General features: G+C 45.1%; 1 protein-coding gene across 4 annotated transcripts in view; it reads right to left on the bottom strand.

The window, feature by feature from the left end:
* The window catches only part of SFXN5 (sideroflexin 5), a 168965-nt gene that overhangs the window by 63005 nt on the left and 79925 nt on the right, over positions 1-26035 (bottom strand). For all 4 annotated transcript variants that reach the window (XM_073343014.2, XM_078852614.1, XM_078852613.1 and 1 more), the window contains one exon: positions 10043-10133. In XM_073343014.2, the coding sequence (XP_073199115.1) occupies positions 10043-10133 (91 nt within the window). The remainder of the gene's footprint in view (positions 1-10042; positions 10134-26035) is intronic.

The raw sequence follows: 26035 nt of genomic DNA, 5'->3' as shown, positions 1-26035 counted from the left end.
CCTAGGGAGGTGGTAGAATCTCCTTCCTTAGAAGTTTTTAAGGTCAGGCTTGACAAAGCCCTGGCTGGGATGATTTAATTGGGGATTGATCCTGCTTTGAGCAGGGGGCTGGACTAGATGACCTCCTGAGGTCCCTTCCAACCCTGATATTCTATGATTCTGGGCTGGATCCATGCTTGCTAACAATTGGAACGCAGGCTGTGAACAGCAGTGTGGAGAGTGCCTATCTGGAAGTGCTTATATCTACTGTGTTGGTGAGCTCAGACTTCTGCACAGGGACCCAGGAAAGACAGGTAAATTGTCCCACAATACACTGCAAAACGATTCATAGAATGGCACAGTTTATTGGAGTACTAAAACACAGGGGATATCCCCCAGCAATTCTAGTGCCTAACCTGAGTTGCTACAGAACCAGCGTGGACACAGTTACACAGGTGTGATTTGAGTGTGGCTTAACTGCTGGACACTCACATTCCTAGACTGCTATAACTCCCATACCTGATTACCTGCAACCAGGTAAACTGCAGTGAAGACATACCCAGTGACTCTGGTCAAAATCTTATATTCTTGACCGGGGGTGCGAAGTGTACTACTCTGCACAGGGTAGTGGCTGCCTTCCACCCTAGAAGTGGATGCATTTTACTGAAGTTCCATCACTTCTGAAAGAGGCTAAGGATGGTAGCAAGAGTAATTCATTTTTATGACAAGAGAATTTCTACATAAACACCCTGAGAAACACAACATGGTTCAGATGCCTGGCTGGTGTAAATCAGCGCAGCCCCAGTGAAATCAAAGGACTAGATCCCCATCTGGCAAAAATCAGAGTATTTCCACTGTGTGCCAAATCCCCAGCTGGTGAAAGACGGCACAGCCCCATTGACATTAGTGGAGCTATGCCAATTTACATCAGCTCAACATCTGGCCCCATGTCTTCACAAGGTTAAATCTAGCTCATTTCTGGAGGCTGGTAGTGAAAGTTAATATGAAGACAGATCTTTAATTAAACAGTTTACCCAGGTCTCCAAACCAATAACTTCCAACTCTCAAAACAACCAAAGAGCAATTAGTGGGAGGCTTCCTGATGTCCTGGCACACAATTAAGCATGACAGTACACAAATAAATTAAGAACTAGAGAATTAATTAAGGGCTAAACAAATTAATTAGGGTCCCCAATCAATTCTGACGCCAGCTTAACCTCTTTCTCCTAACACCTCTGTGTAAAAATAGAACCACCTGGTGGCAGAGGTTTTGTAACGTGCAATGCAGATCCAAGCCTGGTCTGAGACGTAGCTTTGAAATCTACTCACAATTTTTAATGCCATTTTGAAGCCAAACAAAAAAGGATGGTTAAAATAAAATTTTCCACTAAATACATATCCGAAACAGGAAGAACTGAGTGACCATCATGGTAAAGATTTTCATGATAAATAATAATGTAACGCTTCTTTAGTGCTTTTCACCCCTAGATCTCAAAGTGCCTTTTAAAAGCAAGGGAGTATCATCACCCCCATTTTGCAGATGGGGAAAACTGAGACTTAAAGCGGTCAAGTGGTCTGGCCAAGATTACACAGGGAAGTCAGTGGTAGACAACAGACTTTTTAACAACAGTTTCCCAGTCGCACTGTGCTTGTGAATGGAAATTATAATTCACTATGCAATCTCCCAGCGTTATGTGGGCTCTGCTCATGGGGGCCAATGCAAGAGGTGAAGGAGATTGTATAGAATCTATTTATGTGCACATTGAATGAAGCAGACCTCTGCAGACCCCTGCTTTGTTTAGGGACTGACCCAAAGGCCATTGAAGTTAACGGAAAAGTTCTGGAGCCCAGACCCTCAAAGGTATTTATGTGTCTAACTCCCACTGAAATGGATGGTAGTTAGGCCCAGATCCTCAAGGGTATTTCGGTGCCTGCACCAAAATACCCTTGAGGATCTGGGCCTAACTGACTTCAATGGGCTTTGAATGAGTCTCTGAATGAAAAGATTATGCAGGACATAGCATTTAACTGCTGTCTACCAAATAATTCCAGGAGATCATATTGTTTTTGTTTTTAATTTTTATATATTTTTAAAATAAACCTAGGACACACTGCAAATAACGATGTTAAAGCACTCAAAGCCAGGAAATGCCAAAGTTGAGATCAGCCATACAAACTTAACTCTGCCGCTTTGGGGTGTGCTGTATGATACAATCTAATTACATGGTTACACGAGATTTTTCCTGCTGGACCTCTGCCTCATTCACAGTACAGGCTAGCTGGTGAATCGATTAGGGCTTGTTCAATCACTGGGGCTCAACAGTGTGCAATGGATGAAGAAGGGAGCACGCCCTGGGCAGTCAGGATAACAACTAACTATTGAACAGCTTCCTCGTTCACTGCACACCATCCGACCTGCACTCTCAATGAGCATGGAGTGCTTCACTTTCCAACTTCGACATCCTTTTCATGTTATCATGTATTTATTTTGCCTGGAGACACAAACACATGGTTTGGGTGGATGACACGACAAGTGCCAGAGGAAAGCAGCACTGTCTGCTGATTGGATCAGAGAACTTTGAGGCAGAAGACCAAGCTCCTGCTCCCAGTTCTGCTGCCACTGACCCACTGTGTGACCTCTCAGTGACTCAATTTCCTCACCTGTAAAACAGGGATCATGATCACTTTTGTAAAAAGCTTTGAGATCTTTGGAGAAAGATGATGCATCTGTACTAAACATGACCAGGGAGTGTAATATGTGTTAGTCTAACATAACACTTCCCTTTGGGCAGCCCAGTCAAACAAGACATGCTGGCGGATATCAGAGGAGGCAAGTTAATATGTTCTTTGGATCATAACTAAAGCTGATTGGGAATATCTAGATGAAACTTTTTTCATTGGAATCGAAACTTTTTGCGGAATCATCGGTTTTGCTGGAAATATCATTGAGAAAGAGTGAGAGACCCCTTCCCCAGAAGAGCCAAGGGCCTGATGGTGAAAGCACTTGTCTGGGATGCTCCAACTCATCTCAGTGTAAGTAAGAGAAAGATCACATACCTTGTGCAATACTGTGCAGTATTTACCTCCACCCTCATCCTGGTGGACACCACAGCCTGATGAAGCGCAGCCAGTCCACATACAACAGCACTTTCTTCTCTTATCATTTAACGAGAACTAACAGGAAGTGTGATCACATCCTGCACAGAAATCATCTTGCCTACTTCAGGTGTCCTGTGCAAGCTTAGAGTTCTACTGGATTCATCACACGTGGATACAATGGACGTATGCACACCCATTTACCAAAGTGTCCAGAAAGGCCTTCTTTGGCTGGCCAGGAGGCTATGACTTTATCTCTCAGACACAGACGTTGCTATTCATGCTTTGTCACATCAAACTAGATTACTGCAACATGTTCTACCCTCAGCTGACCAAAGAGGACACCTGGAAATTGCATGTGATCCAACACACAGCAACTATCATTTTATGTGGAGCAGACAGACAAGAGTGTATAAGATTGTTGCTTTGTGCTCTGCATTAGCTAACAATCCAATCCTATATCTTGCACATGCAAGTCCTATTGTTTGGACAAAGAAGTGACTGGGCACAAAAACTGTGCATGCAAGAAACTTGCACGTACAAAGTTGGTGTACACAAATGGAGCCTGGGCTGGGGTGATTGCCCTTTAGAAGTATGGCTCTGTGTGTTTCCCACTGAGCAACCTAGGCAAAGGCAAAAGTGAAATCTTACCAGTCACCATGGCCCAGATCCTCGAAGATATTTAGACATTTAACTCTCATTGAAATCAATGGGAGTTAGGTACCTAAATACCTTTGAGGATCTGGGCTGCTGTGCTTACTTTGCAGTGGTCTGAAGCAGTGATGAAAATTCTTTGATCAGTCAGCAGCAGAATCAAGCTCGGGCAAAAGTTTTTAAAATGAACTGAGCCCTGAAGAGTTAGCACTTTAATGTTCCACTACAGAAACAGAAAAAGGTTAATTAAATGTGTGGAGTCGCTTTAATAATCATGATCCGAGTCAGCAATGGCTTATGACTGGTGATTAGCCCTTTAAAATACTCAGGCATAACTTTTATCCAAGCGATCTAGAAAACGTGGTGGTGCAAGACTGACTCTGAGGAACCATACCGTACATTCAACACTTTTGTCCCAAGGTCGGGGGAGGGAGGTCTCCTCTTAGAGCATAGAATATTTAACGGATTTACTGTGGAATGGTTTCAATTTGCATCCCAAAAACTCACAACGAGGGGTAGAGTGGTAAATTATTCACACAGTTCTGGGCTTCTTCAGAAGCAGCTCTTAAAAGCCTGCATTTTCGCAGGAAAAATATTTTCATCAATTTTTATTGTAAAAAAAATGGCTGCATTGCTGGCTTAAGGACTTGATTCTGTTTCTGATTCAAACCGTGAATCATGAAGTATCTTAAAAATCAAATGCCTTAGGATTCAGAATTTCTGTGTTCAAACAATATTTATTATTATTTCAACGGCCTTATAATGGAAACCTCACTTAGATAAATGACTGTCCCGTTTCAATGTAGCTTTTTGTAAATAGGTTTGCTATGAATTCCGGTGGTGGAACGCTGCTTTGTAACTTCCTACGGCAATTCTCAGTGATTCACAGAAGACATCCCTCTGCCTTCTATAGCAATAGTGCACTAGGGGGAACTCTATTCTTCTCATTCGCCAGTGCAGGAGCAGCCGTACGGATATGGAAATCTGTGATGCAAGAGAACTGTCTGACTCAAGTATTGCTCAGTGAGTAGTGGGTAAGGCTATGTATAGTAATTCAGCCAACTGTATTCGTAACCCCTGTGTGTTCACTTTCCACAAACGTTCAAGCTTCACTAGCAGGATCACTTGTGGAAGTGAACATTGCGACTGAATGCTCAAATAGCAGCCAGTAGCTAAGTTTGAACTGTGTATTTGATTTCAAAATGTGCAATTTCTGACCGATCTGCTGACCAAGAATCATTCACCAAAGAAATCTGTGAAGTTTTGAACAATGAATAAATGAAATTGTTTTAGTGCTGTATGCAGTGTTATTGTAGCCGTGTCCGCCCTCGGATATTAGAGACACAAGGTGGGAGAGGGAATATATTTTATTGGACCTTCAAACAATCCCCCAACCTCTCCAAGCTCATCATCAGAAGCAAGCTCCCCACAGATGAGGACACACCAAATCAAAGCAGCACCAGATCCTGCCAGAACAACAGATGCAAAACCTGCAGACATATCTCCACTGCTACAATGACCAACACCCCACACCTTTCAAGATCCATGGCTCCTACACATGCCTATCCCAACATGTGGCGTACCTCATTCAGTGCACTAAATGCCCCAATAACAACTATGTGGGTGAAATTGGAGAGTCTCAAATGAATTCACACAGGAAAATGATAAAAGGCAAAAACACTGTCACCCGTGGGTGGAAATTTTTCACAAAGCAATCACTCCATATCTCGTCTCTCAGTCCTCAGCCTCAGAAGAAACCTGCACAACGTCTTCAAAAGACAAGCCTGGGAGCTTAAATTCATAACTTTGCCAAACACTAAAAATCATGACCCAAAAAGAGATACTGGATTTATTACAACAACGTGTAACCCACTAACAACCCTTTTTGTCCTATGAGGTGTTGATGGGGCACTTCACTTTGAATAATCCAGAATATGTGCTAACTTCTTATGCTAAACAATCTGTTCCACCTTGCATTTAGCTGTGACACTCGGAGTACCTTTCCCAGACCTGAAGAGCAGCTCTGTGTAGCTCGAAAGCTCGTCTCTCAACAACAGAAGTTGGGCCAATAAAAGATATTACCTCACCCACCTTGTGTCTCTAAAACAATTTGAGTAACATACAAAAACCATCAGATACTTTATAAAGAATAAGAACATAAGAATGGCCATACTGGGTCAGACCAAAGGTCCAACCAGCTCAGTATCCTGTCTTCCGACAGTGGCCAATGCCAGGTGCCCCAGAGGGAGTGAACCTCACAGGTAATGATCAAGTGATCTCTCTCCTGCCATCCATCTCCACCCTGTGACAAACAGAGGCTAGGGACACCACTCCTTGCCCATCCTGGCTAGTAGCCATTAATGGACTTAACCTCCATGAATTTATCTAGTTCTCTTTTAAACCCTGTTATAGTCCTAGCCTTCACAACCTCCTCAGACAAGGAGTTCCACAGGTTGACTGTGCGCTGAGTGAAGAAGAACTTCCTTTTATTTGTTTTAAACCAGATGCCCGTTAATTTCATTTGGTGGCCCCTAGTTCTTATAATATGGGAACAAGTAAATAACTTTTCCTTATTCACTTTCTCCACACCACTCATGATTTTATATACCTCTATCATATCCCCTCTTAGTCTCCTCTTTTCCAAGCTGAAAAGTCCTAGCTTCTTTAATCTCTCCTCATATGGGACCCGTTCCAACCCCCTAATCATTTTAGTTGCCCTTTTCTGAACCTTTTCAGGTTCAGAATAATTTGCTCAGCTCTAGTCTCCAGGGTGAAATTTATTCCTATGCAGAGGGTCAGCCCCTAGCCTGTGCACCACTCAGAGGGCCTGATTCTCTGGCAGTATAAAGGAGCTGTAAAGAGGGTGTAATTGTAATTAAAGCAGAATAGTTACACTGGGCCTGATTCTGCAAGGTGCTGAGTGATGAACTCCCATTAACTTCCAGCAGAAGATGATGACCCCCAGCACCTCATGGAGGGAGCTCACTGTCTCACAGGATTGAGTCCTTAACATGTGGATGTTTAAAGACTAATATTCATGGTCTTTACTTCCAATGCCTTCCACAGGATTGGTGAAACCCACCTGATGGAGTATCTTACTCTCCAATATCACAACCTCTTATGACAGCTAAGTTCCACTGGAATAATTACACTGTCAGCTTCAGGAGACTTGTCTACAAATGACTTGTCTTGCTCATTAGTTGATTCCCAGTTCACCCAAGAGCAAGACTGGTGAACAGCAGCTTTCTCTTCAGCGGGCCCACAGCTGTGGGACCTGTTTCCAGGAACGATCACAATGACCACGAATCTCAGAGCCTCCATAACGAACTGCAGAACCCACTTCTCCAAACAACAAACTTCAATACATCAAAGCCATGAAACTCTCCTTGGAGAGGTACAAAGAACGTGGTGTACTCCTTTCAGTGTTAGTGAGGTGCGCAAACACTCGCTGCAGCACAAATTCCTAGACAAACTAGCTTAGATTAGAGTGGAGAGACGGCTGAGGGGGATACCTTACAAATGGCTTTTTGAAGGCTGCTTAAGTAATGATGCATGATGAGGGATTTGATAAACAGTTAAAATGTTTATGGCAGATACACACCACCCCCGTATGCATCATTCCTATCACTCAATAAGACAGACAATCAGTTAAAAAACCCCACCAATGAAGACATCCATAACTGTTTTCACTTTTGAGGGTCTAAAATTAGTCACCCTTGCCATGGATGAAAAGGGAAAAATTATTTAAAAAAAAGAGACAGAGAGAGAGAGAAGCAGCAGCCCATATGGCAGGGATGGCCACACCACAGCTTGCAAACCGCATGCAGCTCTTTTAGAGGTAAAGTGCAGCTCGCAGAGCCCCCTACATGGCCCTCCCCCCACATTTTCCGCTTACCAGACTTAGTGGGGGAGCTCGGGGCTTCTGCCCTGTGGCAGGGTGGTGGGGCTCTGGGCTTCTGCCCTGCAAGGTGTGCCAGGAATGGCGCTTCAGCCCCAAGCCCTGACAGATGCGCCCCAGCGGGCTGAAGCCGCAAGACCCCCCATCCCCACAGGGCAGAAACCCCTAACCCCACCACCCCGCTACAGGGGAGAAGCCCCAAGCCCCTCCATGCCACCTTGACAACATATCAACTGGTTTTCCAAAGACTTACAACTAGGATGGAAACCCACAAGGCCTCCAGCTCTAGCACTAATTAGCTGTGATACAGTAAGTAGGATGTTAATATTTTAAAAAATGCGTGTGTGAAGGTTGTGCATGTCTGGCAACTCTCTGGCTTCTGAAGATTATCGTATGCAGCTCAGAGGGTTGGTAAGTCTATTCCGTCTATATGGAGAAAAACAAGAACTTGTGTCCTTTGTAACAGTTTACAGAGAGCTTTTCAGGTTTAAAGTGCACTAGGAACATTAATCTTCAGAAAACCCTTGGGAGGGAGGTAAATATACTTATTATTTATTATTTTTTGCAGCAAAGAAAGTGTGCGAGGCACCTCACAGACCAAATTGACAGCGTCCCTGCCCTAAAGAGTTTACTTGCTATATTCCCGTTTTACAGACTAGGAAGCTAAGGCCCAGAAAGGTAAAGGACATCATTTCCAAAACTAGCCCTGGATTTTGGGGGCCTGACTTTTTGTGCACACAGCTCAAGACACCTGGGGCCTGACTTTCAGAAGCACAGATCACTCTCAACTCCAGCTGGAGTCAGGGGGAGCTGCAGATGCTCAGGGGGAGCTGCAGCACCTCTGAAAAGCAGGCGCAAGTGGGGTATGCAAAACAATAGACATCCAAAAGTAGAGGCCACTTGAAAATTAGTCTGTAAGTGATTTGCCTAATATCACACAGGGAATCGGTCAGAGCCAGGATTCTAATTTCAGAGCTCCTGGCTTCCAGTCACATGCATAAACCAGAACACCTCACCACCTCCCCCTCACTCCAGAGGTTATGCTGGATTTTATGGGCTATGGCTGGCTGACCTCTCTCTCCAGTGGAACCAAACAGAACAACCCCATATCTGTGATATTAGTCGTTCTTCAAATAGTTAAAAAAAACCAACAATTTAACCTTTTATTGACCCACTGAGTCCCTAAGTGAAGGTGTCTAAGTCTCATTGACTTTCAGTGGCGTTAGGTCCCTAATCTGCTCAGGTGCTTTTGTACATCCCATGGCGGCTATCTGCATCTTTAGGTGCTTAAATACATTTGTAAATCTGCAAATTTTGCAGCCTGGGATTATGTGCAGCAGCCCCTTTTACTGAATTTACAATAACCAGATCATGTTGCAAACAGACTATATTAGTCCTTGCATTCACACATTTTTTCCCTGTCTGCTTTTGGAGTTAATTTTAGTGTCCTCAAAAGCAAGGAGCTGATGGCACTGACAGTCACTAAACCAGATAGCCTCTTCACATAATATTTGTCAGTGCACCTCAGACTTAAACTCCAATGTTCCAGCACTTCTGATTCAGAGCCTCTAGAAGTTGAACAATGACACATTGTGTAGTGGATATTTTAACGTCATTTTGAAACCACCAGCGAGTGGGTTAAGACCACCAAACTCATTTCACTTGGGCTCTACACCATGTTTGAACCTAGATCTCCAGAAGCAGGTAGCTATTGTGTTAAGACCAAGGTCTTATTACCTTCATTCATACTGAACACTGGTGTCTAATGGGAGAGGCCAATAGCTACTCCGTTATATATTGGAATACACCGGTCTTAGCCTAGCAGAGTACTGGGGTACCGCAGTCACTGCTTTCAATAATTGCACAGCATGCAAATTCCTGCACTCCAGCCACGGTCCTCAAAACTCACTTCCTGTGTGACTACAAATATGCCCGTTTCATCCTGCTGATGGTTTATGTTATGTCTCAAATATATTGACTAAAACATTTCAGGATAATAACTTCTTGTGAGTACTTCTTGTTAACTTGGATATAATGAAATCTTGGGCCAATAAACACCAAACCTAGGAATTTATTCAGCCCAGGCTATGGTTACTACCCAAGGAATGAATGGTCATCTAAACGGTGAAGATTAGAAGAGTCAGAACTCATTCTGCATTGTCCAGTCCTCTCTCTGACAGTCTGAGTGGCCCACACAGGTTATTCCCACGGAAACAGTGAATTTCAATCCTATATTTTATTTAGAATAACAACATCCCAGCCACTCATTGCACATCTTGCAGTGCTGCCAGCTTGGGGTTCAAGCAACAGTATAAATCACAAAGGCAGAAGCTACCCGTGTGCCTCAAATGCATTAAATCCATACTTAGGGCTATATCACACACACAGAGAGTATAGAAGTATATCATTTCTTACCTACAGCAGGGAATGGCACAAACCTCTGGATCAGGAGACGGGTGGCTGGCGTAAACTTGTTTGCTCTCTGAACCAGAACATTAAGGCCCACCTTTAGACAGAGAAATCGAAGAAAGGTAAAAGCATTTAGTTCCAAATAGCGGTGCACGTTCTATGCCCTGAAGTGACTAAGGAGCAGAGACAGAACGAGATGAGAGAGGGAGAGACCTTTGCTTCTAAAACCATTCCAAAGCTAAATCCGTTCAGGTAACCTTATGTGTAGCCCTTCCATTGCTTCCACCCGCCCCACAATTCCAGCCCTCCACAGCCACCCCCAAAGAAAGAATGGGACCCATTACAGTGTTACTCTTCTGGGTTGTTTCTTCACCATTGCCTTTAACAGAGATGGCCCTATATTGCATTTTTTATCCAGTTGATGGTATTTTCTCAGCCAATCTCACTCCTCCAGCAGAGTTTGGATGGGATTACGGGTTAGCCACGTAGAGGATAATGTATAACTGTAACACCAACGGACCCTAGTTGTCGTCGGCTGGTATCAAACCTGGGACTTCTGGAGCTTAATGCATGAGCCTCTCTCTACTGCATGAGCTAAAAGACAAGTCTTTTAGCCAAGGCTGTAGCAGGCTCATCAATGTCTAGCTGGTCTAGGTGCCACGAGAGGGGGACAGAGTGCCACACCAAGCAGGCCTGGGTTCCATAACTATACTTTTTCACCCGTTTCCTCCAGCATTTGAATGAGGCAGCGTGCACTGCATTTTTACTACAATCCTAAAGTAGCTGCACATATGTAACCCAAAGCAACAATGTGGGTCTTTACCCAGCTGCTAGGGAGGACAAAACCCTACAGTCTAACAGTGTCGGTTATAGAGTAAGGCTGGTAAAAAAAAATCCATCAAAACTCCCCCCCCCCCCCGATAGAAAACTGGGTTCTCATCTAAACACAATTTTATTGCAGAAAGCACCTACTTTCCTCAAAACTTTCTATTTTTCATATGAAAAGGCCCCAAACCAAAAGGTTTGGCTGTAACCTAAATGGTTTTGACAGTTTCTGACTGAAAGTCTTCACCCAAAAAAGTGCAATGCAAAAAATGTTTAGCCAAAAACGGCTGAAAATTTTTTGGTTCTCAGAGCTTTCAATTTTCTTACGAAATAAATAAATACATGCACAATAAATAAAAAAATCAAAATTATCTGTGGTGGGAAAAAAAAACCCAACATTTTCTGGCCAGGTCAGTTACACAGGCACATGCAGTGTCATTGTCTTTCTTTGCAAAGATGCTAAAAAACACGATTCCTGTTTAAATAGTGCGTGAGCACAGTTAGGATTTTCACATCCTCAGCACCCCTCCATACCTAAGCAGGTTTCCACTGGGACACTGAATGACACTTCTCCTCCTATGGGGTATTTCCCTGCCAACTCGTCCCTTTCTGCTTTCACTCCCCACCCCACCCACACTTTGGCATCAGTGGCATTCAAAAAGAGCCATACTACATATTTTTAAAATAATCAGAAACATGTTTTTTCCCTCCCTCCCCTTCTTCATTCTCAAAAATGGCTGAGCAGCATTAGCTCAAACATTCCAAGTCCTGGAAAATTTAAGCCCCAAAGGTGAAAGCTAAGTTGTGAGCTACTGGAAAAATGGGGGTTTAGAAAGGAAATGCTCAGACAATCCTAACCACGGTTCCTGGCACCGCTACACCTACAATACAGCTACAGTATTTATACATTTGATTCACTGAATCTGCAGAGATGTGATATTTTGTTTAGCTAGCGAACGCCTCTGCTTGGAGCTTTGCAGGATTTGAATGCAAAATGCAGGAGCAGCAGCTTTTGAAAAGAGTTGAGTTGAGTCACTGCTGTGAAGTTACTGGTAATAAAAACCATTTTACTTTCAGATTCAATTTGGTGCCACAGATGAACTCACTCTTCTGTCTGTAACACCCACCCTGCTGTGAATATGAAATTAAATGTTGATATAGATTTAAATCCAATCTCCCCAAATTCTCGACACAAGGTCTAGATTTAAGAAACTAATGAGCGTTTGTTTTTACAGTTTTGAAATTATTTTACCCAATCTGTGAACTCTTTCCTGCAGGTCACAAAGTGGAACCACTGTAAATTGGGAAAGGAGACTGCCCTGCAACACACGGGTATTTCTGATCTCAGATCATTGCAAATAAAAGGGGGACCAGCAAAGACTTGTTAATGGGTTTTAATTGCGAGGGGCTGGCCAGAGGTATTATGTCCAGTGGGCCAAATGCATCACTACGGTAACTCAATGCTAATGGAGTTATTCTAGGGGTGAGTATAGTTAATTTTTGTTATTTATTTGTATTACCATCCAAGATCAGGCCCCATCTGCAAAGGTATAACAAAGAGACCCTGTACCATATAGTGTACAGTGTTTGCTTAGTAGCTGGAAAATAACATTGCTTTCTCTCCTGGGTCAACATTTGTCTCTGGCAAACTCTATTTTCCCTTCCTATTTTTTTATGGAGGGTCTTTGCCCCACTTGCCTATTGTCAGCATCCATAATGTGGTCAGCTCAGTGTGGAGAGCAGAGTTTGCAGTGCTGCCAGAATGCTGGATTTTACCATGAATGCCACCACATTTGGTGGGTTTTTTTGAAGTCCCAGCTCCTGGAGTCAAGAGATTATGTAAGAACCTCAGCTCTCACAAAAGAAAAAAAAATTCTTGCCCTTCTGGTTGCCGAGAAAGGCTTGAAAACACGACCCTAGTGTATCCTGAAGCCAAAACACAAATTTAAAAAAAATCTCCCCAAATTATTATTTTTCAAATCTGTTTTTCAGCCAACTGTGATTTTTCTGAGATCTGACAAATGGTTTTTGGGGTTGGCAATGCTGAGTTCGTTCAATAAAGGCCCAATCCTGCTCCCCATCAAATCCATTGGAAAGCTCCCAGTGAGGGCCAGAACTGGGATTTGTGCTCACCCTGATATCTGTTTCTGAAGTAGCGGAGTAACCATATTAGCGGGTCACCAACCAAGGGGTGTTTTTATTTATTTTTCAGTGGTGGATTTTGACAAAGAAATAGATACTGAGAACCCACAGAACACTGCCGATCACTCCACAACACCTCTTCCCCTCTAACTACGAAGGGTTAGGAGGAGACTTACATCGGGGACAGATTATCCAACATCTGCCTGTTGGACGGCTCCTTGCACCTTCCTTTGAAGCATCTGGTGCTAGCCACTGCTAGAGACAAGGAGCCTGGGCTAGATGGACCATGGGTTTGATTCAGTCTGGCAATTCCTATGTTCCAACAATGTTAAGGCTGCATAGGCGCTGACTCCGTGGGTGTTCCAGGTGCTTAGTACCCATTAGCAGCCAGCTCCCCCCTCCTCCCAGCGCCTCCCGGCCGCCTGCTGCCCTGCCAATCAGTGCCTCTCCCTCCCTGATCAGTTGTTTCATGGCGTGCAGGAGGCTCTGGGAGGGAGGGGAAGGAGTAGGGATTGGGCACACTGTGGGGAGGGGCCAGAACTGGGCGGGAAGAGGCAGGACGGTGGGGCTTGGGGGAAGAGATGGGTGGGGGCAGGGCTTGGGGCAGAGCGCGGGGTTAAGCACCCCCCGGGCCTGGAGGAAGCCAGCGCCTACGGAAGGCTAAGCTTAATGCTGGCATTTGAACTATCAACCTGCCAGTGTCCATGGAAGGAGATTCAGACCTATGGAAAGGGAACTAAATGAGGCTCGCCCATCCTTCACCCTCAAAGTCACCAGCACAAAGCTTCAGAGGGTGCAGCATAAAAGGGGCCAACAGAAGGCACAAAACATAGCTAATAAAAAGGGTGGGTCAAGAGAGAAGAAGCAGAACACCCACTTGAATTCAGATGCAAAGGAGGAAGGAGATCGGGAAGCAGGCAGAGACAAAGGTGGGGAGAGGGTAGGAGAAGGGAGTGAGGACAAGAGAGAGGGAAGGAGTGTGGGTTGGAGCAAAGAGGGAGACAGGAGGAAGAGTTGGGATCAAGGGGGTATGGGATGAAAGGAAGGCAGGAGAAGGGAAACCATGGAACCAGAACCAGCATTAGAGGAGACTGTGGAAGTAGGGTGAAGGAGAGAGATTGGTTTGGGGCAGAGGGACAGATGTTTCTATTGAACAGAAAAGGAAGTGGTGGGGCAGGGGCACAGGAGGCAAGGTGGGATATGGTGAGAAAGCAGGACAAAAATGCAGGCTTGGGGGAGTCATGCAGGGCATTGAAGGACAAGAATCTTAAACCTGATTTGGTAGGTGACGAAGATCCAGTGGAGGGACTCAAAGAGGGGAGAGACATGGTCCATGCACAACCTGGTCTATGTCCCTATAAGTAAACTAAAGATAAACAGCCATGTGGCACAGAAGGGGAAGAGGCTTTACTTACGAATGCACATCAACATTAAAAACCCAGCAATCCATGCAAATGGATATTGCCCTTCACAGAGGCAACAGTATGCCCATGAGTAATGAGATGCAGCAGGCTGTAGGAGTGGGGCAGAAAGCTGCTCTGGTAGCGGTGAAAGAGAAGCCACTGCAGCAACAAGGGGAAATGCTGTAAAGAAGAATCATAGAATCATAGACTTTAAAGTCAGAAGGGACCATTATGATCATCTAGTCTGACCTCCTGCACAACGCAGGCTACAGAATCTCACCCACCAACTCCTGTAACAAACCCCTAACTTATGTCTGAGCTATTGAAGTCCACAAATCATGGTTTAAAAACTTCAAGGTGCAGAGAATCCTCCAGCAAGTGACCCATGCCCCACGCTGCAGAGGAAGACAAAAAAACCCCAGGGCCTCTGCCAATCTGCCCTGGGGAAAAATTCCTTCCCTACCCCAAATATGGCAATCAGCTAAACCCTGAGCATTTGGGCAAGACTCACCAGCCAGACACCCAGGAAAGAATTCTCTGTAGTAACTCAGATCCCACCCCATCTAACATCCCATCACACGCCATTGGGCATATCTACCGCTAATAGTCGAAGATCAGTTAATTGCCAAAATTAAGCTATCCCATCATATCCCACTTATCCCAACTTATCGAGCTTAGTCTTGAAGCCAGATATGTCTTTTGCCCCCACTGCTTTGCTTGGAAGGCTGTTCCAGAACTTCACTCCTCTGATGGTTAGAAACCTTTGTCTAATTTCAAGTCTAAACTTCCAGATGGCCAGTTTATATCCATTTGTTCTTGTGTCCACATTGGTACTGAGCTTAAATAATTCTTCTCCCTCCATGGTATTTATCCCTCTGATATATTTATAGACAGCAATCATAGCTCCTCTCAGCCTTCTTTTGGTTAGGCTAAACAAGACAAGCTCTTTGAGTCTCCTTTCATAAGACAGGTTTTCCATTCCTCGGATCATCCTACTAGCCCTTCTCTGTGCCTCTTCCATGTTTAAAAAGGATGAATTCAAACTGGGAGACCAGAACTGCACACAATATTCCAGATGAGGTCTCACCACTGCCTTGTATAACGGTACTAACACCTCCTTATCTCTACTGGAAATACCTCACCTGATGCATCCCAACACTGCATTAGCTTTTTTCACAGCCATATCACATTGGCGGCTCATAGTCATCTTGTGATCAACCAATACCCCGAGGTCCTCCTTCTCCTCTGTTACTTCCAAGTGATGCGTCCCCAGTTTATAACAGAAATTCTTGTTATTAATCCCTAAATGCATGACCTTGCACTTTTCACTATTAAATTTCATCCTATTACTTTACTCCAGTTTACAAGGTCATCCAGATCTTCCTGTATGATATCCCGGTCCTTCTCTGTATTGGCAATACCTCCCAGCTTTGTGTCATCCGCAAACTTTATTAGCACATTCCTGCTTTTTGTGCCAAGGTCAGTAATAAAAAGATTAAATAAGATTGGTCCCAAAACTGATCCCTGAGGAACTCCATTGGTAACCTCTTCCAGCCTGACAATTCACCTTTCAATGTGACCCGCTGTAGTCTCCCCTTTAACCAGTTCCTTATCCACCTTTCAATTTTCCTATTGATCCCCATCTTTTCAAATTTAGCTAATAATTCTCCATGTGGAACCGTATCAAATGCCTTACTGAAATTGAGGTAAATTAGATCCACTGCGTTCCCTTTGTCTAAAAAATCTGTTACCTTCTCAAAGAAGGAGATCAGGTTGGTTTGACATGATCTACCTTTTGTAAAGCCATGTTGTATTTTGTACCAATTACCATTGACCTCAATGTCCTTAACTACTTTCTCCTTCAAATTTTTTTCCAAGACCTTGCATACTACAGATGTCAAACTAACAGGCCTGTAGTTACCCGGATCACTTTTTTTTACCTTTCTTAAAAATAGGAACTATGTTAGCAATTCTCCAGTCATATGGTACAACCCCTGAGTTTACAGATTCATTAAAAATTCTTGCTAATGGGCTTGTAATTTCTTGTGCCAGTTCCTTTAATATTCTTGGAGGAAGATTACCCGGGCCCCCCGATTTAGTCCCATTAAGCTGTTCAAGTTTGACCTCTACCTTGGATGTGGTAATATCTACCTCCATATCCTCATTCCCATTTGTCATGCTACCATTATCCCTAAGATCCTCATTAGCCTCATTAAAGACTGAGGCAAAGTATTTGTTTAGAAATTGGGCCATGCCTAGATTATCCTTAATCTCCACTCCATCCTCAGTGTTTAGCGGTCCCACTTCTTCTTTCTTTGTTTTCTTCTTATTTATATGGCTATAGAACCTTTTACTATTGGTTTTAATTCCCTTTGCAAGATCCAACTCTACATGGCTTTTGGCCTTTCTCACTTTATCCCTGCATGTTCTGACCTCAATAAGGTAGCTTTCCTTGCTGATCCCTCCCATCTTCCACTCCCTGTATGCTTTCTGCTTTTTCTTAATCACCTCTCTGAGATGCTTGCTCATCCAGCTTGGTCTACAGCTCCTGCCTATGAATTTTTTCCCCTTTCTTGGGATGCAGGCTTCTGCAGCTTTGACTTGAAGTAATCCCAGGCCTCCTCTGCCTTTAGATCCATAAATTCTTCAGTCCAATCCACTTCCCTAACTAATTTCCTTAATTTTTTAAAGTTAACCTTTTTGAAATCAAAAATCCTAGTCACAGATCTATTTTTGTTTATCCGTCCATTTAGTTTGACCTGAATTAGCTCATGATTGGTTGAACCAAGGTTGTCCCCTACAACCATTTCTTCTATGAGGTCCTCACTGCTCACCAAAATCAAATCTAAAATGGCATCCCCTCTTGTCGGTTCAGCAACTACTTGGTGAAGGAATCCATCAGCTATCGCATCTAGGAACATCTGAGCCCTGTTATTATTACTAGCACTCGTCCTCCAGTCTATCTCTGGGAAGTTAGTCTCCCATGATCACACAATTCCAATTAGTATTTACTTCTTTAAAAACATTAAAGAGGTTTCTAGCCACATCCAGATTGGATCCCGGCCGCCTATAGCGCACCCCAAGCACTATCCCAGGGGAGGCTCTAGTAGCTTTCTTCCCCAATGTGATTTTTGCCCAGACGGACTCCGTCTTATCCGTTCCATCGCTTCTTATTTCTTTACATTCTACCTCATCCTTGATATACAGTGCTACTCCGCCACCTTTGCCTTTATTTCTGTCTTTCCTAAACAGCACAGACCCTTCAATACCCGTACTCCAGTCATGACGACTAGGCCGCCAGGTCTCTGTTCTCCCTAGAATATCTGGTTTCACTTCCTGCACCAGTAGCTCTAGCTCCTCCATTTTGTTACCCGGGCTCCTCGCACTGGTGTACAAACATCTTAATTTTTACTGTTTGGCTTCACTCACATTCTGTACCCGATTGGGCACGGACATTCTACCGCCAGTATAACCTATTAGATTGGTAGACTGCCCTTCCGCCGTATGTCCATTCTCCTACCCACAGCTGTATTCCTTCTTACTTCTTTTTCTTCCCTCTCAAAGAGAAAATCCAGTATGGAGACTACCTGGACATCTCCCCCGAATTCCTAGTTTAAAGCTCTCTTGATCAGTTGTGCCATCCGCCATCGTAAAAGTCGATTTCCCTCCTTACTCAGGTGAAGTCCATCCCCAGAGAACAGTCATAGAATCATAGAATATCAGGGTTGGAAGGGACCTCAGGAGGTCATCTAGTCCAGCCGCCTGCTCAAAGCAGGACCGATCCCTGACGAAATCATCCCAGCCAGGGCTTTGTCAAGCCTGACCTTAAAAACTTCTAGGGAAGGAGATTCCACCACCGCCCTAGGTAACACATTCCAGTGTTTCACCACCCTCCTAGTGAAAAAGTTTTTCCTAATATCCAACCTAAACCTCCCCCACTGCAACTTGAGACCATTACTCCTTGTCCTGTCATCTGCTACCACTGAGAACAGTCTAGAGCCATCCTCTTTGGAACTCTCTTTCAGGTAGTTGAAAGCAGCTATCAAATCCCCCCTCATTCTTCTCTTCTGCAGACTAAACATCCCCAGTTCCCTCAGCCTCTCCTCATAAGTCATGTGTTTCAGTCCCCTAATCATTTTTGTTGCGCTCCGCTGGGCTCTTTCCAATTTTTCCACATCCTTCTTGTAGTGTGGGGCCCAAAACTGGACACAGTACTCCAGATGAGGCCTCACCAATGTCGAATAGAGGGGAACGATCATGTCCCTCGATCTGCTGGCAATGCCCCTACTTATACATCCCAAAATGCCATTGGCCTTCTTGGCAACAAGGGCACACTGTTGACTCATATCCAACTTCTCGTCCACTGTCACCCCTAGGTCCTTTTCTGCAGAACTGCTGCCTAGCCCTTCGGTCCCTAGTCTGTAGCGGTGCACTGGATTCTTCCGTCCTAAGTGCAGGACTCTGCACTTGTCCTTGTTGAACCTCATCAGATTTCTTTTGGCCCAATCCTCCAATTTGTCTAGGTCCCTCTGTATCCTATCCCTACCCTCCAGCGTATCTACCACTCCTCCCAGCTTAGTGTCATCTGCAAACTTGCTGAGGGTGCAATCTACACCATCCTCCAGATCACTTATGAAGATATTGAACAAAACCGGCCCCAGGACTGACCCTTGGGGCACTCCACTTGATACCGGCTGCCAACTAGACATGGAGCCATTGATCACTACCCGTTGAGCCCGAGAATCTAGCCAGCTTTCTATCCACCTTATAGTCCATTCATCCAGCCCATACTTCTTTAACTTGCTGGCAAGAATAATGTGGGAGACCATGTCAAAAGCTTTGCTAAAGTCAAGGAACAACATGTCCACTGCTTTCCCTTCATCCACAGAGCCAGTTATCTCATCATAGAAGGCAATTAGATTAGTCAGGCATGACTTGCCCTTGGTGAATCCATGCTGACTGTTCCTGATCACAGTCCTCTGTCCATGAATGCTTCCCAGTGGCCATACATCCCAAAGCCCTCCTTATAGCACCACTGCCTGAGCCATCTGTTGATAGTCATAATCTTGTCACACCTTTGTTGCCCTTCTCTAGGAACAGGCAGAATCCCACTGAAGATCACCTGAGCCTCTATTTCCTTAAGCATCTTCCCCAGCCTGGCATTGTCTCCCTTGATACGTTCCAGCGAGAATCTGACCGTATCATTTGTTCCCACATGCAGGATAGTCAATGGATTCTTTCCCGCTCCCGTTAGGATCCTCTTCAGCCTCAGGTCCACATCCCATATCTTAGCATCTGGCAGACAGCACACCCTTCTGTTCTCTGGATCAGCTCTTGTTACAGGCCTGTCTAGTCTTCTCAGTAATGAGTCCCCAATCACGTAGACCTGCCTTTTCCTGATGATGGTGCGATTCTCCAGTCTATCCCTGTTCCATCCGGCCGCAAGTTCTCTCGATTCCTATTGTCCCTTGCAATCCTCTGCAACCCATCCCGTATCCTCCTGGGGCTCATATTCGGTGCTGTTATCTTCATTGGCTCTTGCCCTCTTCCTATAGGACAATCTGCTCTTCTCTTCTTCCTTGCCCTCTCACCTTCAGTGGCCACCTGCTGAGCTCCTTCTTCATTTTCCAGCTCCGCAAACCTGTTCCTGAGCTCTATTTCTCCTTCACTGCCCCGTCTTTTCCTCTGCCGGGTTCTCTTAGTCACATGCTTCCACTGTCCACTTTCCTCACCCAGCAGTATCTCCTGCTCCCATCTGCAAGTCTGAGCTTTTCCCTTCAGCCTCCTCACGTCTTTGCTCTACCATCTGCTAGAACCCCCTTCTAAACTCAACCAGAGTCTCCACTTGCATGTCCAATCCTCGGATCTTCTCTTCCATCAGCCCTATCAGGTGGCACTTCATGCAGACGAAACTCTTCTCACGTACCTCCTCCAGGATCCTGTACATGCCGCAGCTTCTACATGCAGTCATCTTCAATGCGTCTTCCACTGCTTGGGTCACTACCGCTGCTGCCTCTGGTCTGTCATCGCCTTCCCGCCTAAGTCCCGTTAGTCTGGGAAACACAAACCAAACCAAAACACCACCCCCCACAGCAAAACAAACCCCCCAGCGAACACCACAACACTGCCAGACCACCACACTCTCCCTTCACTAGCCAGGCTGTTCCTCTGCCTGGCTCTCTTAGTCTTCCCCCCAAACTCCCCTTGCAAACTGCCCCCACTCCAACTCCCCTGTTTACAGCTCTGTTTGCTGGCTCCTGTGCCGCTGCAGCTGTCTGGGCTGCGGCCTGACTGGCTGGCTCCCTTTATAGGGCCCCGAGTCAGAGAAGCCCCGCCCCCTAATCAGGGCTCAGCTTCTCTCCCAGCACACTGCCCCTACCAGCCTCTCTGAATAAGGAAAGAGGTGCTTGGAGGGAAAAGGCAGCAGGCGGAGATCCTGGAGTTTCCCACAAGGTGGTGAGCCTTTGGGTGGCATGGAGGACACTGAGATACCTATCCACAGTGCACCATGCTTGTAGTGACACAGCACATAGCGGGTGGACACAAGCAGTGGGGTGTGTGCTGGCACACGAGGCATGGTATGAACACACTCCACCATAGTGTTTTATTGGCTGAACTGCATCAACAAATCTTAAACCAGTACCACTCCTGTTTGTGGACACGTCCTCGGATAAGTCTGGCTGTCCGCCTGACAGATACGCTGCAGCTCCAGCAGACGTTATGGGCTGGATGAAGAAACTACTGGGTGAGGTTCTCCGGCCTATGTTATGCAGATGGCCAGAGTACATGATCATCACCAGACAGTGATAGATTCTCCATCACTGACTATTTTAAAATCAAGATTGGATTTTTTTTTTTAAAAAAGATCTGCTTGAGGAACGATTGTGGGGAAGTTCTGTGGCCTGTGTTGTACAGGAGGTCGGACTAGCTGAACTCACAGTGGTCCTGTGATGGGGTGTCAACCCTACACAAGGCCTGAGAAGGAAAAAAACCCCAACTAACCCTGTGACAGGCTGCATCTGGAGGAGAGTCGGGACGGATACTGTCTAAGGAGCGATGAACCCTAGCTGCGGGAGGAGCTGGGCTAGGCAGAAAAAGAGGAAGTTGGTGGTATGAAGGGGCAGCAGGAAGGCACCCTGCAGCAAGCCCTAGAGAGGATGGGAGTTGGTAATAGACAAGGAGGAGTTCTAGGAGGAGTGAGGCCTGAGATTCTGCCTGGGAATGTTGTTGTTCCTTTGAGTTTGAAGATGACCACGACATCACTGATTGATTTGGTTTCTCTGAATATGTGAATGGCTGATCAGGCAAATTTTAGCTTTGAACTGTCTCTGGCACATTGAACAAGAGATGCCGCTATGGGTTAGCTGATTAAGAGCGGACAGGCTGCGGACAGGTGAGATTTACACTGCTGGTGTTTCTGCTCTCTCTCAGTAGTTCTCCTCTGCTCATAGACTATAGCTCCAGTATGCATGAGACTTCGCCAGGTACGAGGATCTTGAGCGAGATCTTCCGACTCTAGCAAGAACCCGGGAGAGGCTGAAGTAGCCAGAGGGAACAGAGAAGCTTCTGGTAGTGACCCTGGGGTGGGCCAGAATATGGTGAAGAAAGATAAGGAGTTCGGGGAAGATAGCGACAGGGTCTGGGAGCAAACAGACCGTGGTTGCCAAACACAGGGTGCCTGGGCTGGAACATGGAGCAGTGGGCAGGCCTGGGTTCCCCTAACAGCCCCTGGGAAAGTGGCACGGGCTGGGCAGCAGAGCGGAAGAGCACCTGAGACAGTTTGTATGGAGAGACTTTGTTACTGCGGAAGGGGAGGACTACAGTGACCTGGCTGGAGGCCCAAGTCATGAAGAGGGAGAAACCTGACTCCAGAGAGAGAGAGCGAGCAACTGAAAAAGGGGGCGTGAGACTGGTCAAGAGCTAATCCCCAGAAAAGCCCCAGGGAAGCCTCTCAGCGGTGAGTAGTGAACCCCAGGACAACCCTGCTCTGGCCTTGGAATTCATGCATCTGTGAATAATGGTCCTTTCTGGTCTTAAAATCTATGACCAGTTAGGGAAGGAGAGAAGCAAAGAAATAGGAGCAGGAGCCTTTGGGAGTTTGCTCAGGGCAGGGATCCAGGACTCAGAGCTGCATACTAACATACAATAGAAGTCAAACAGGCAAAGCAAGTTATCACCTGCTCTTAGAATCAGGAGCAGGAGAAAAAACCTGTGAGTGACAGAATCCAGGTTCCTGCTAATCTCTAAGGAGGCATGGGGCCACTCTCCCTCCCCTCCCTCGCCCTATTTTGAACTGACCTCCTCCTAGTTCTAAATGTTTCTTTACCACACTAAGTGGTAGAAAGTCCTGAGGACAGTGGGTGGCCGCCTGCTCCCTCTCACAAACTGATTATGGGCTATAACACCAAATTCACAGGCTGTCAATGCAGCCACGCCACACTACTCACAAACAATTATCGGGAAGAGGGAGCTGGGATTAGAAAACGCCACAGGGGCACCTTTGCCTAGACAGGAGAGTGAAAAATTGTGTGTGTCTGAGAGTTGGTGTATGATGGGGGATTGCGGTGGGGAAGAAAGCAGGGAAGAAGACTACCTTGCAGGAGATAACAGGGGATATGGTGAGTAAAGGTGGCTACTTGATCACTCTGTGCTTTAGCATTTAAGCAGAGTGCACAAAAGGCAGTTCCTGCCCTGTTATGCTTACACTCCCAACGAGCCAAACACAGAGTAGACAGGAGGTACTTGGAAGCCCAGAGAAGGAAATCACTAGTATGGTGATGTCTTTAGATTTGTCATTGTGGTATATTATTGACTCTCTTCTTGTGGCCAGCATGGAGGCAGAAAGTCTTTAGGAGGGAGTAAATGAAGAGAGGGAGGTGATCAGGAAGGCGTTCCATTCACAGGACAGAAGCTTGGGAAAAAAACAGACACACATTTGCGGGACAAGTGGATGAACATGGCAACATGGCCCCAGCATTGATGAAGCGGAGTGTGTGCGTGTTGTACTAGGGGTATGTCTACACCACATCTGAGGTCATGGTTCAGGCTCTCCGGCTATTTTAGGGAGCTAGCATGAGCCCCACTAGCACAAGTCTGTGTACCCAGGCTGGGAGGCTGACTCCCAATGCAGTATAGATGTACCTTTAGTGACTAGATCAGAGATGTAGACTGTAGTGGGATTACGAAAGGCCTTGAAGACAAAGAACAGACACTTGAACTTGTGGCAGTGCATAAGAGGGAGTCACAGGCCTTCCTACTGAATGATCAATTCATTTCTATTCAAGTGACATTTGTGAAAACCAACTGTTCCTCCCTCTCTGTTCTTATTGCACAGACAGGCTCTAGCATCGAATGTGCATGGACAAACAGCAGGCATCCTGCTAATACCAGTCTGAATCAAAGTTCTGATGAGTACTAGCAGAGTACCAAGTAAAGAAATGAATATTGCTTTCCACTAGCTATAGTGCTGGGACACCATTTCTAGAAATATTCTCTCTAGACTGAGATACTAAGACTACAGAGATACCCATTCACTGAACAGCATACCTCGAAGTACGTCCAAGGAAACCCAGGGTAATGGTGCTAGTAATTCTGTAGATACTGCTCCTACTCCTGCCGTTGACTTGCTGAGTTAATAGCAGGAGGGTTATCTTTCAGATGAGGCATCACACTAAAGTCCTGATATTTTGTATTCACATTTGCTAAACTACTCATGGCATCTTTAAACCTAATTTCCTGGCCAAGTTTTAATTAATCTAATTACATTCTGTGGCCCTACATTCTCCCTCAAGTTTCAATTAAATATTCTGTTCTCCACTCCCTGTACTACACTGGTGTGCCATGCTGCTGCATGCTGTTCAATGATTGGCACATTCCACCTCGCAAGCGGCTGCTCTTCCTGATATGGTTTTTATAGACCCATATTTTCAACTTTAAGGCGGGGGAGCTGTGAATGCTCAGTACCTCTGAAATTCACACACTCATCTTATTATTAACTATTTGTATTACCAGAGTGCCTAAGAGCACTTGTGATGGGCCAGGACCCAGCTGAGAAGTCTAAATGTAGTGGATATTTTTGAAAATTTTGGTCTAAATTTCTCAAGTACTTGGTATCCTACAAGTCAAGAGATGCTATATTACTACCATTCAGGGTCTGAGCCTTGGGAATGCGTGCACAGTTTGGAAAGACCAGGGCAGTAAAATACCATCTCTGCTGACAGACATCACCTACTACACAGTGCTCCCGACCTACAGGCTGCAGGTCACGTCATGCAAGGCTCCTCAAAGATCTCACATTACGAAATCACAGTAGTGACCGCATAATGTTGTAACCTGATGTCCACCATAAGCCTGATATTTTTTGAAACTCCTTCAGCTTCCAATTTCTTTTGGGGGAGAAAAACAAAATCCTTCTATCAGAATTCTGCACTGTGTAGTCTCTAGCCTAGAGGAAAACTTTATGGGAGAGTTTTAGGTTAGTCGAGCAGGGCGTTTTTGAGGTAAGGGAGTTTTTGGTTTTGAAAAGGTCTAACATTTTTCTGCACTGTCAGATCTCAAAAAATAGCACAGTCAACAAACTTCTCTTTATTGTATTCCATTAGTGCTGGTGGAGAACTAGGGCCTATTCCAATGCCCAGTGAAGTCAATGGAAAGATTCCCATTTGACTTCAGTGGGTTTTGGATTGGCTCCTTATTGCACAGAACTATTTTTGATGATGCTAGATACAAAAGTTGGGAGTTGCACGGAAATTATAGCCTCAGAGCTCCAGTTCCCAGCACAATCTACAAACTTCTTCACTCCATTTACCATCTCTGTAGAAACACAGAGAAAAAAATCTTAAACCAAATAAGCTCTGATTCAAGCAGCTTAGCACCTGTACAGAAGCCTCAGTGGAATCTGTAAGATCTGGAAGCCAAACAGTTCTGGCTCAAGGAGTTAAGAAACTTGGTGGATTTCTTTGGGTGTAGCAAGTTACATAAGTTAAATAGCTCTGGTTGTATCTCAGACAGAAGCTACTGCAAGACTGTACAAAACAATTTCCATAGTATTCTTTTCTGTTTCTTTTTAAAGGTGCAAGTTAAATCTTTCTGGAAGTAGCATCACTAAGAACTAGTCTACATGAGAAATTTGCACTGGTATAACTTTAAACAAGTGTTTAAAACACAGTGGAATTAGGGCACTAACCTACAACTTGGGGAACCTGGGTTCAAGCCCTGCTCTGCCACAGATTTCCTGTATGATTTTGGTCAAATCACTTGGCCTCTCCAAACCTCAGTTTCCCCTCTGTACAATGGGGATGACAACACTGACCTGCCTCTTAGGGGTGTTGCGAGGCTAAATCCATTATGGGAGTGCTCAGATATTTCAGGCGATCTCAATACCCAGGATAGATAGAGTTAAACTGGTGCAAAAGGGTTTGTGGACACACTAAATTTCAGTTTAAGAGTCGTTTATTTCAGTACAGTTAAGCCTGTTCCAAGTTGACTTAAACTAAATTGAAATAAGTCTCACATACTGAAATAAGTATCCACAAGCCTCTTGCACTGGTTTAACTAGATCCGTTTAAATTCACAACTTAAATTATACTGGTACAACCTTCTCAGGTAAACAAGCTCACATTTAACTTCA

This window comes from Lepidochelys kempii, chromosome 4, assembly GCF_965140285.1.
Source record: "Lepidochelys kempii isolate rLepKem1 chromosome 4, rLepKem1.hap1, whole genome shotgun sequence".
In the NCBI taxonomy this organism is placed as follows: domain Eukaryota; kingdom Metazoa; phylum Chordata; order Testudines; family Cheloniidae; genus Lepidochelys; species Lepidochelys kempii.
The sequence above is the reverse complement of the archived record's forward strand: the minus strand, read 5'-3'. Positions and strand labels throughout refer to the sequence as shown.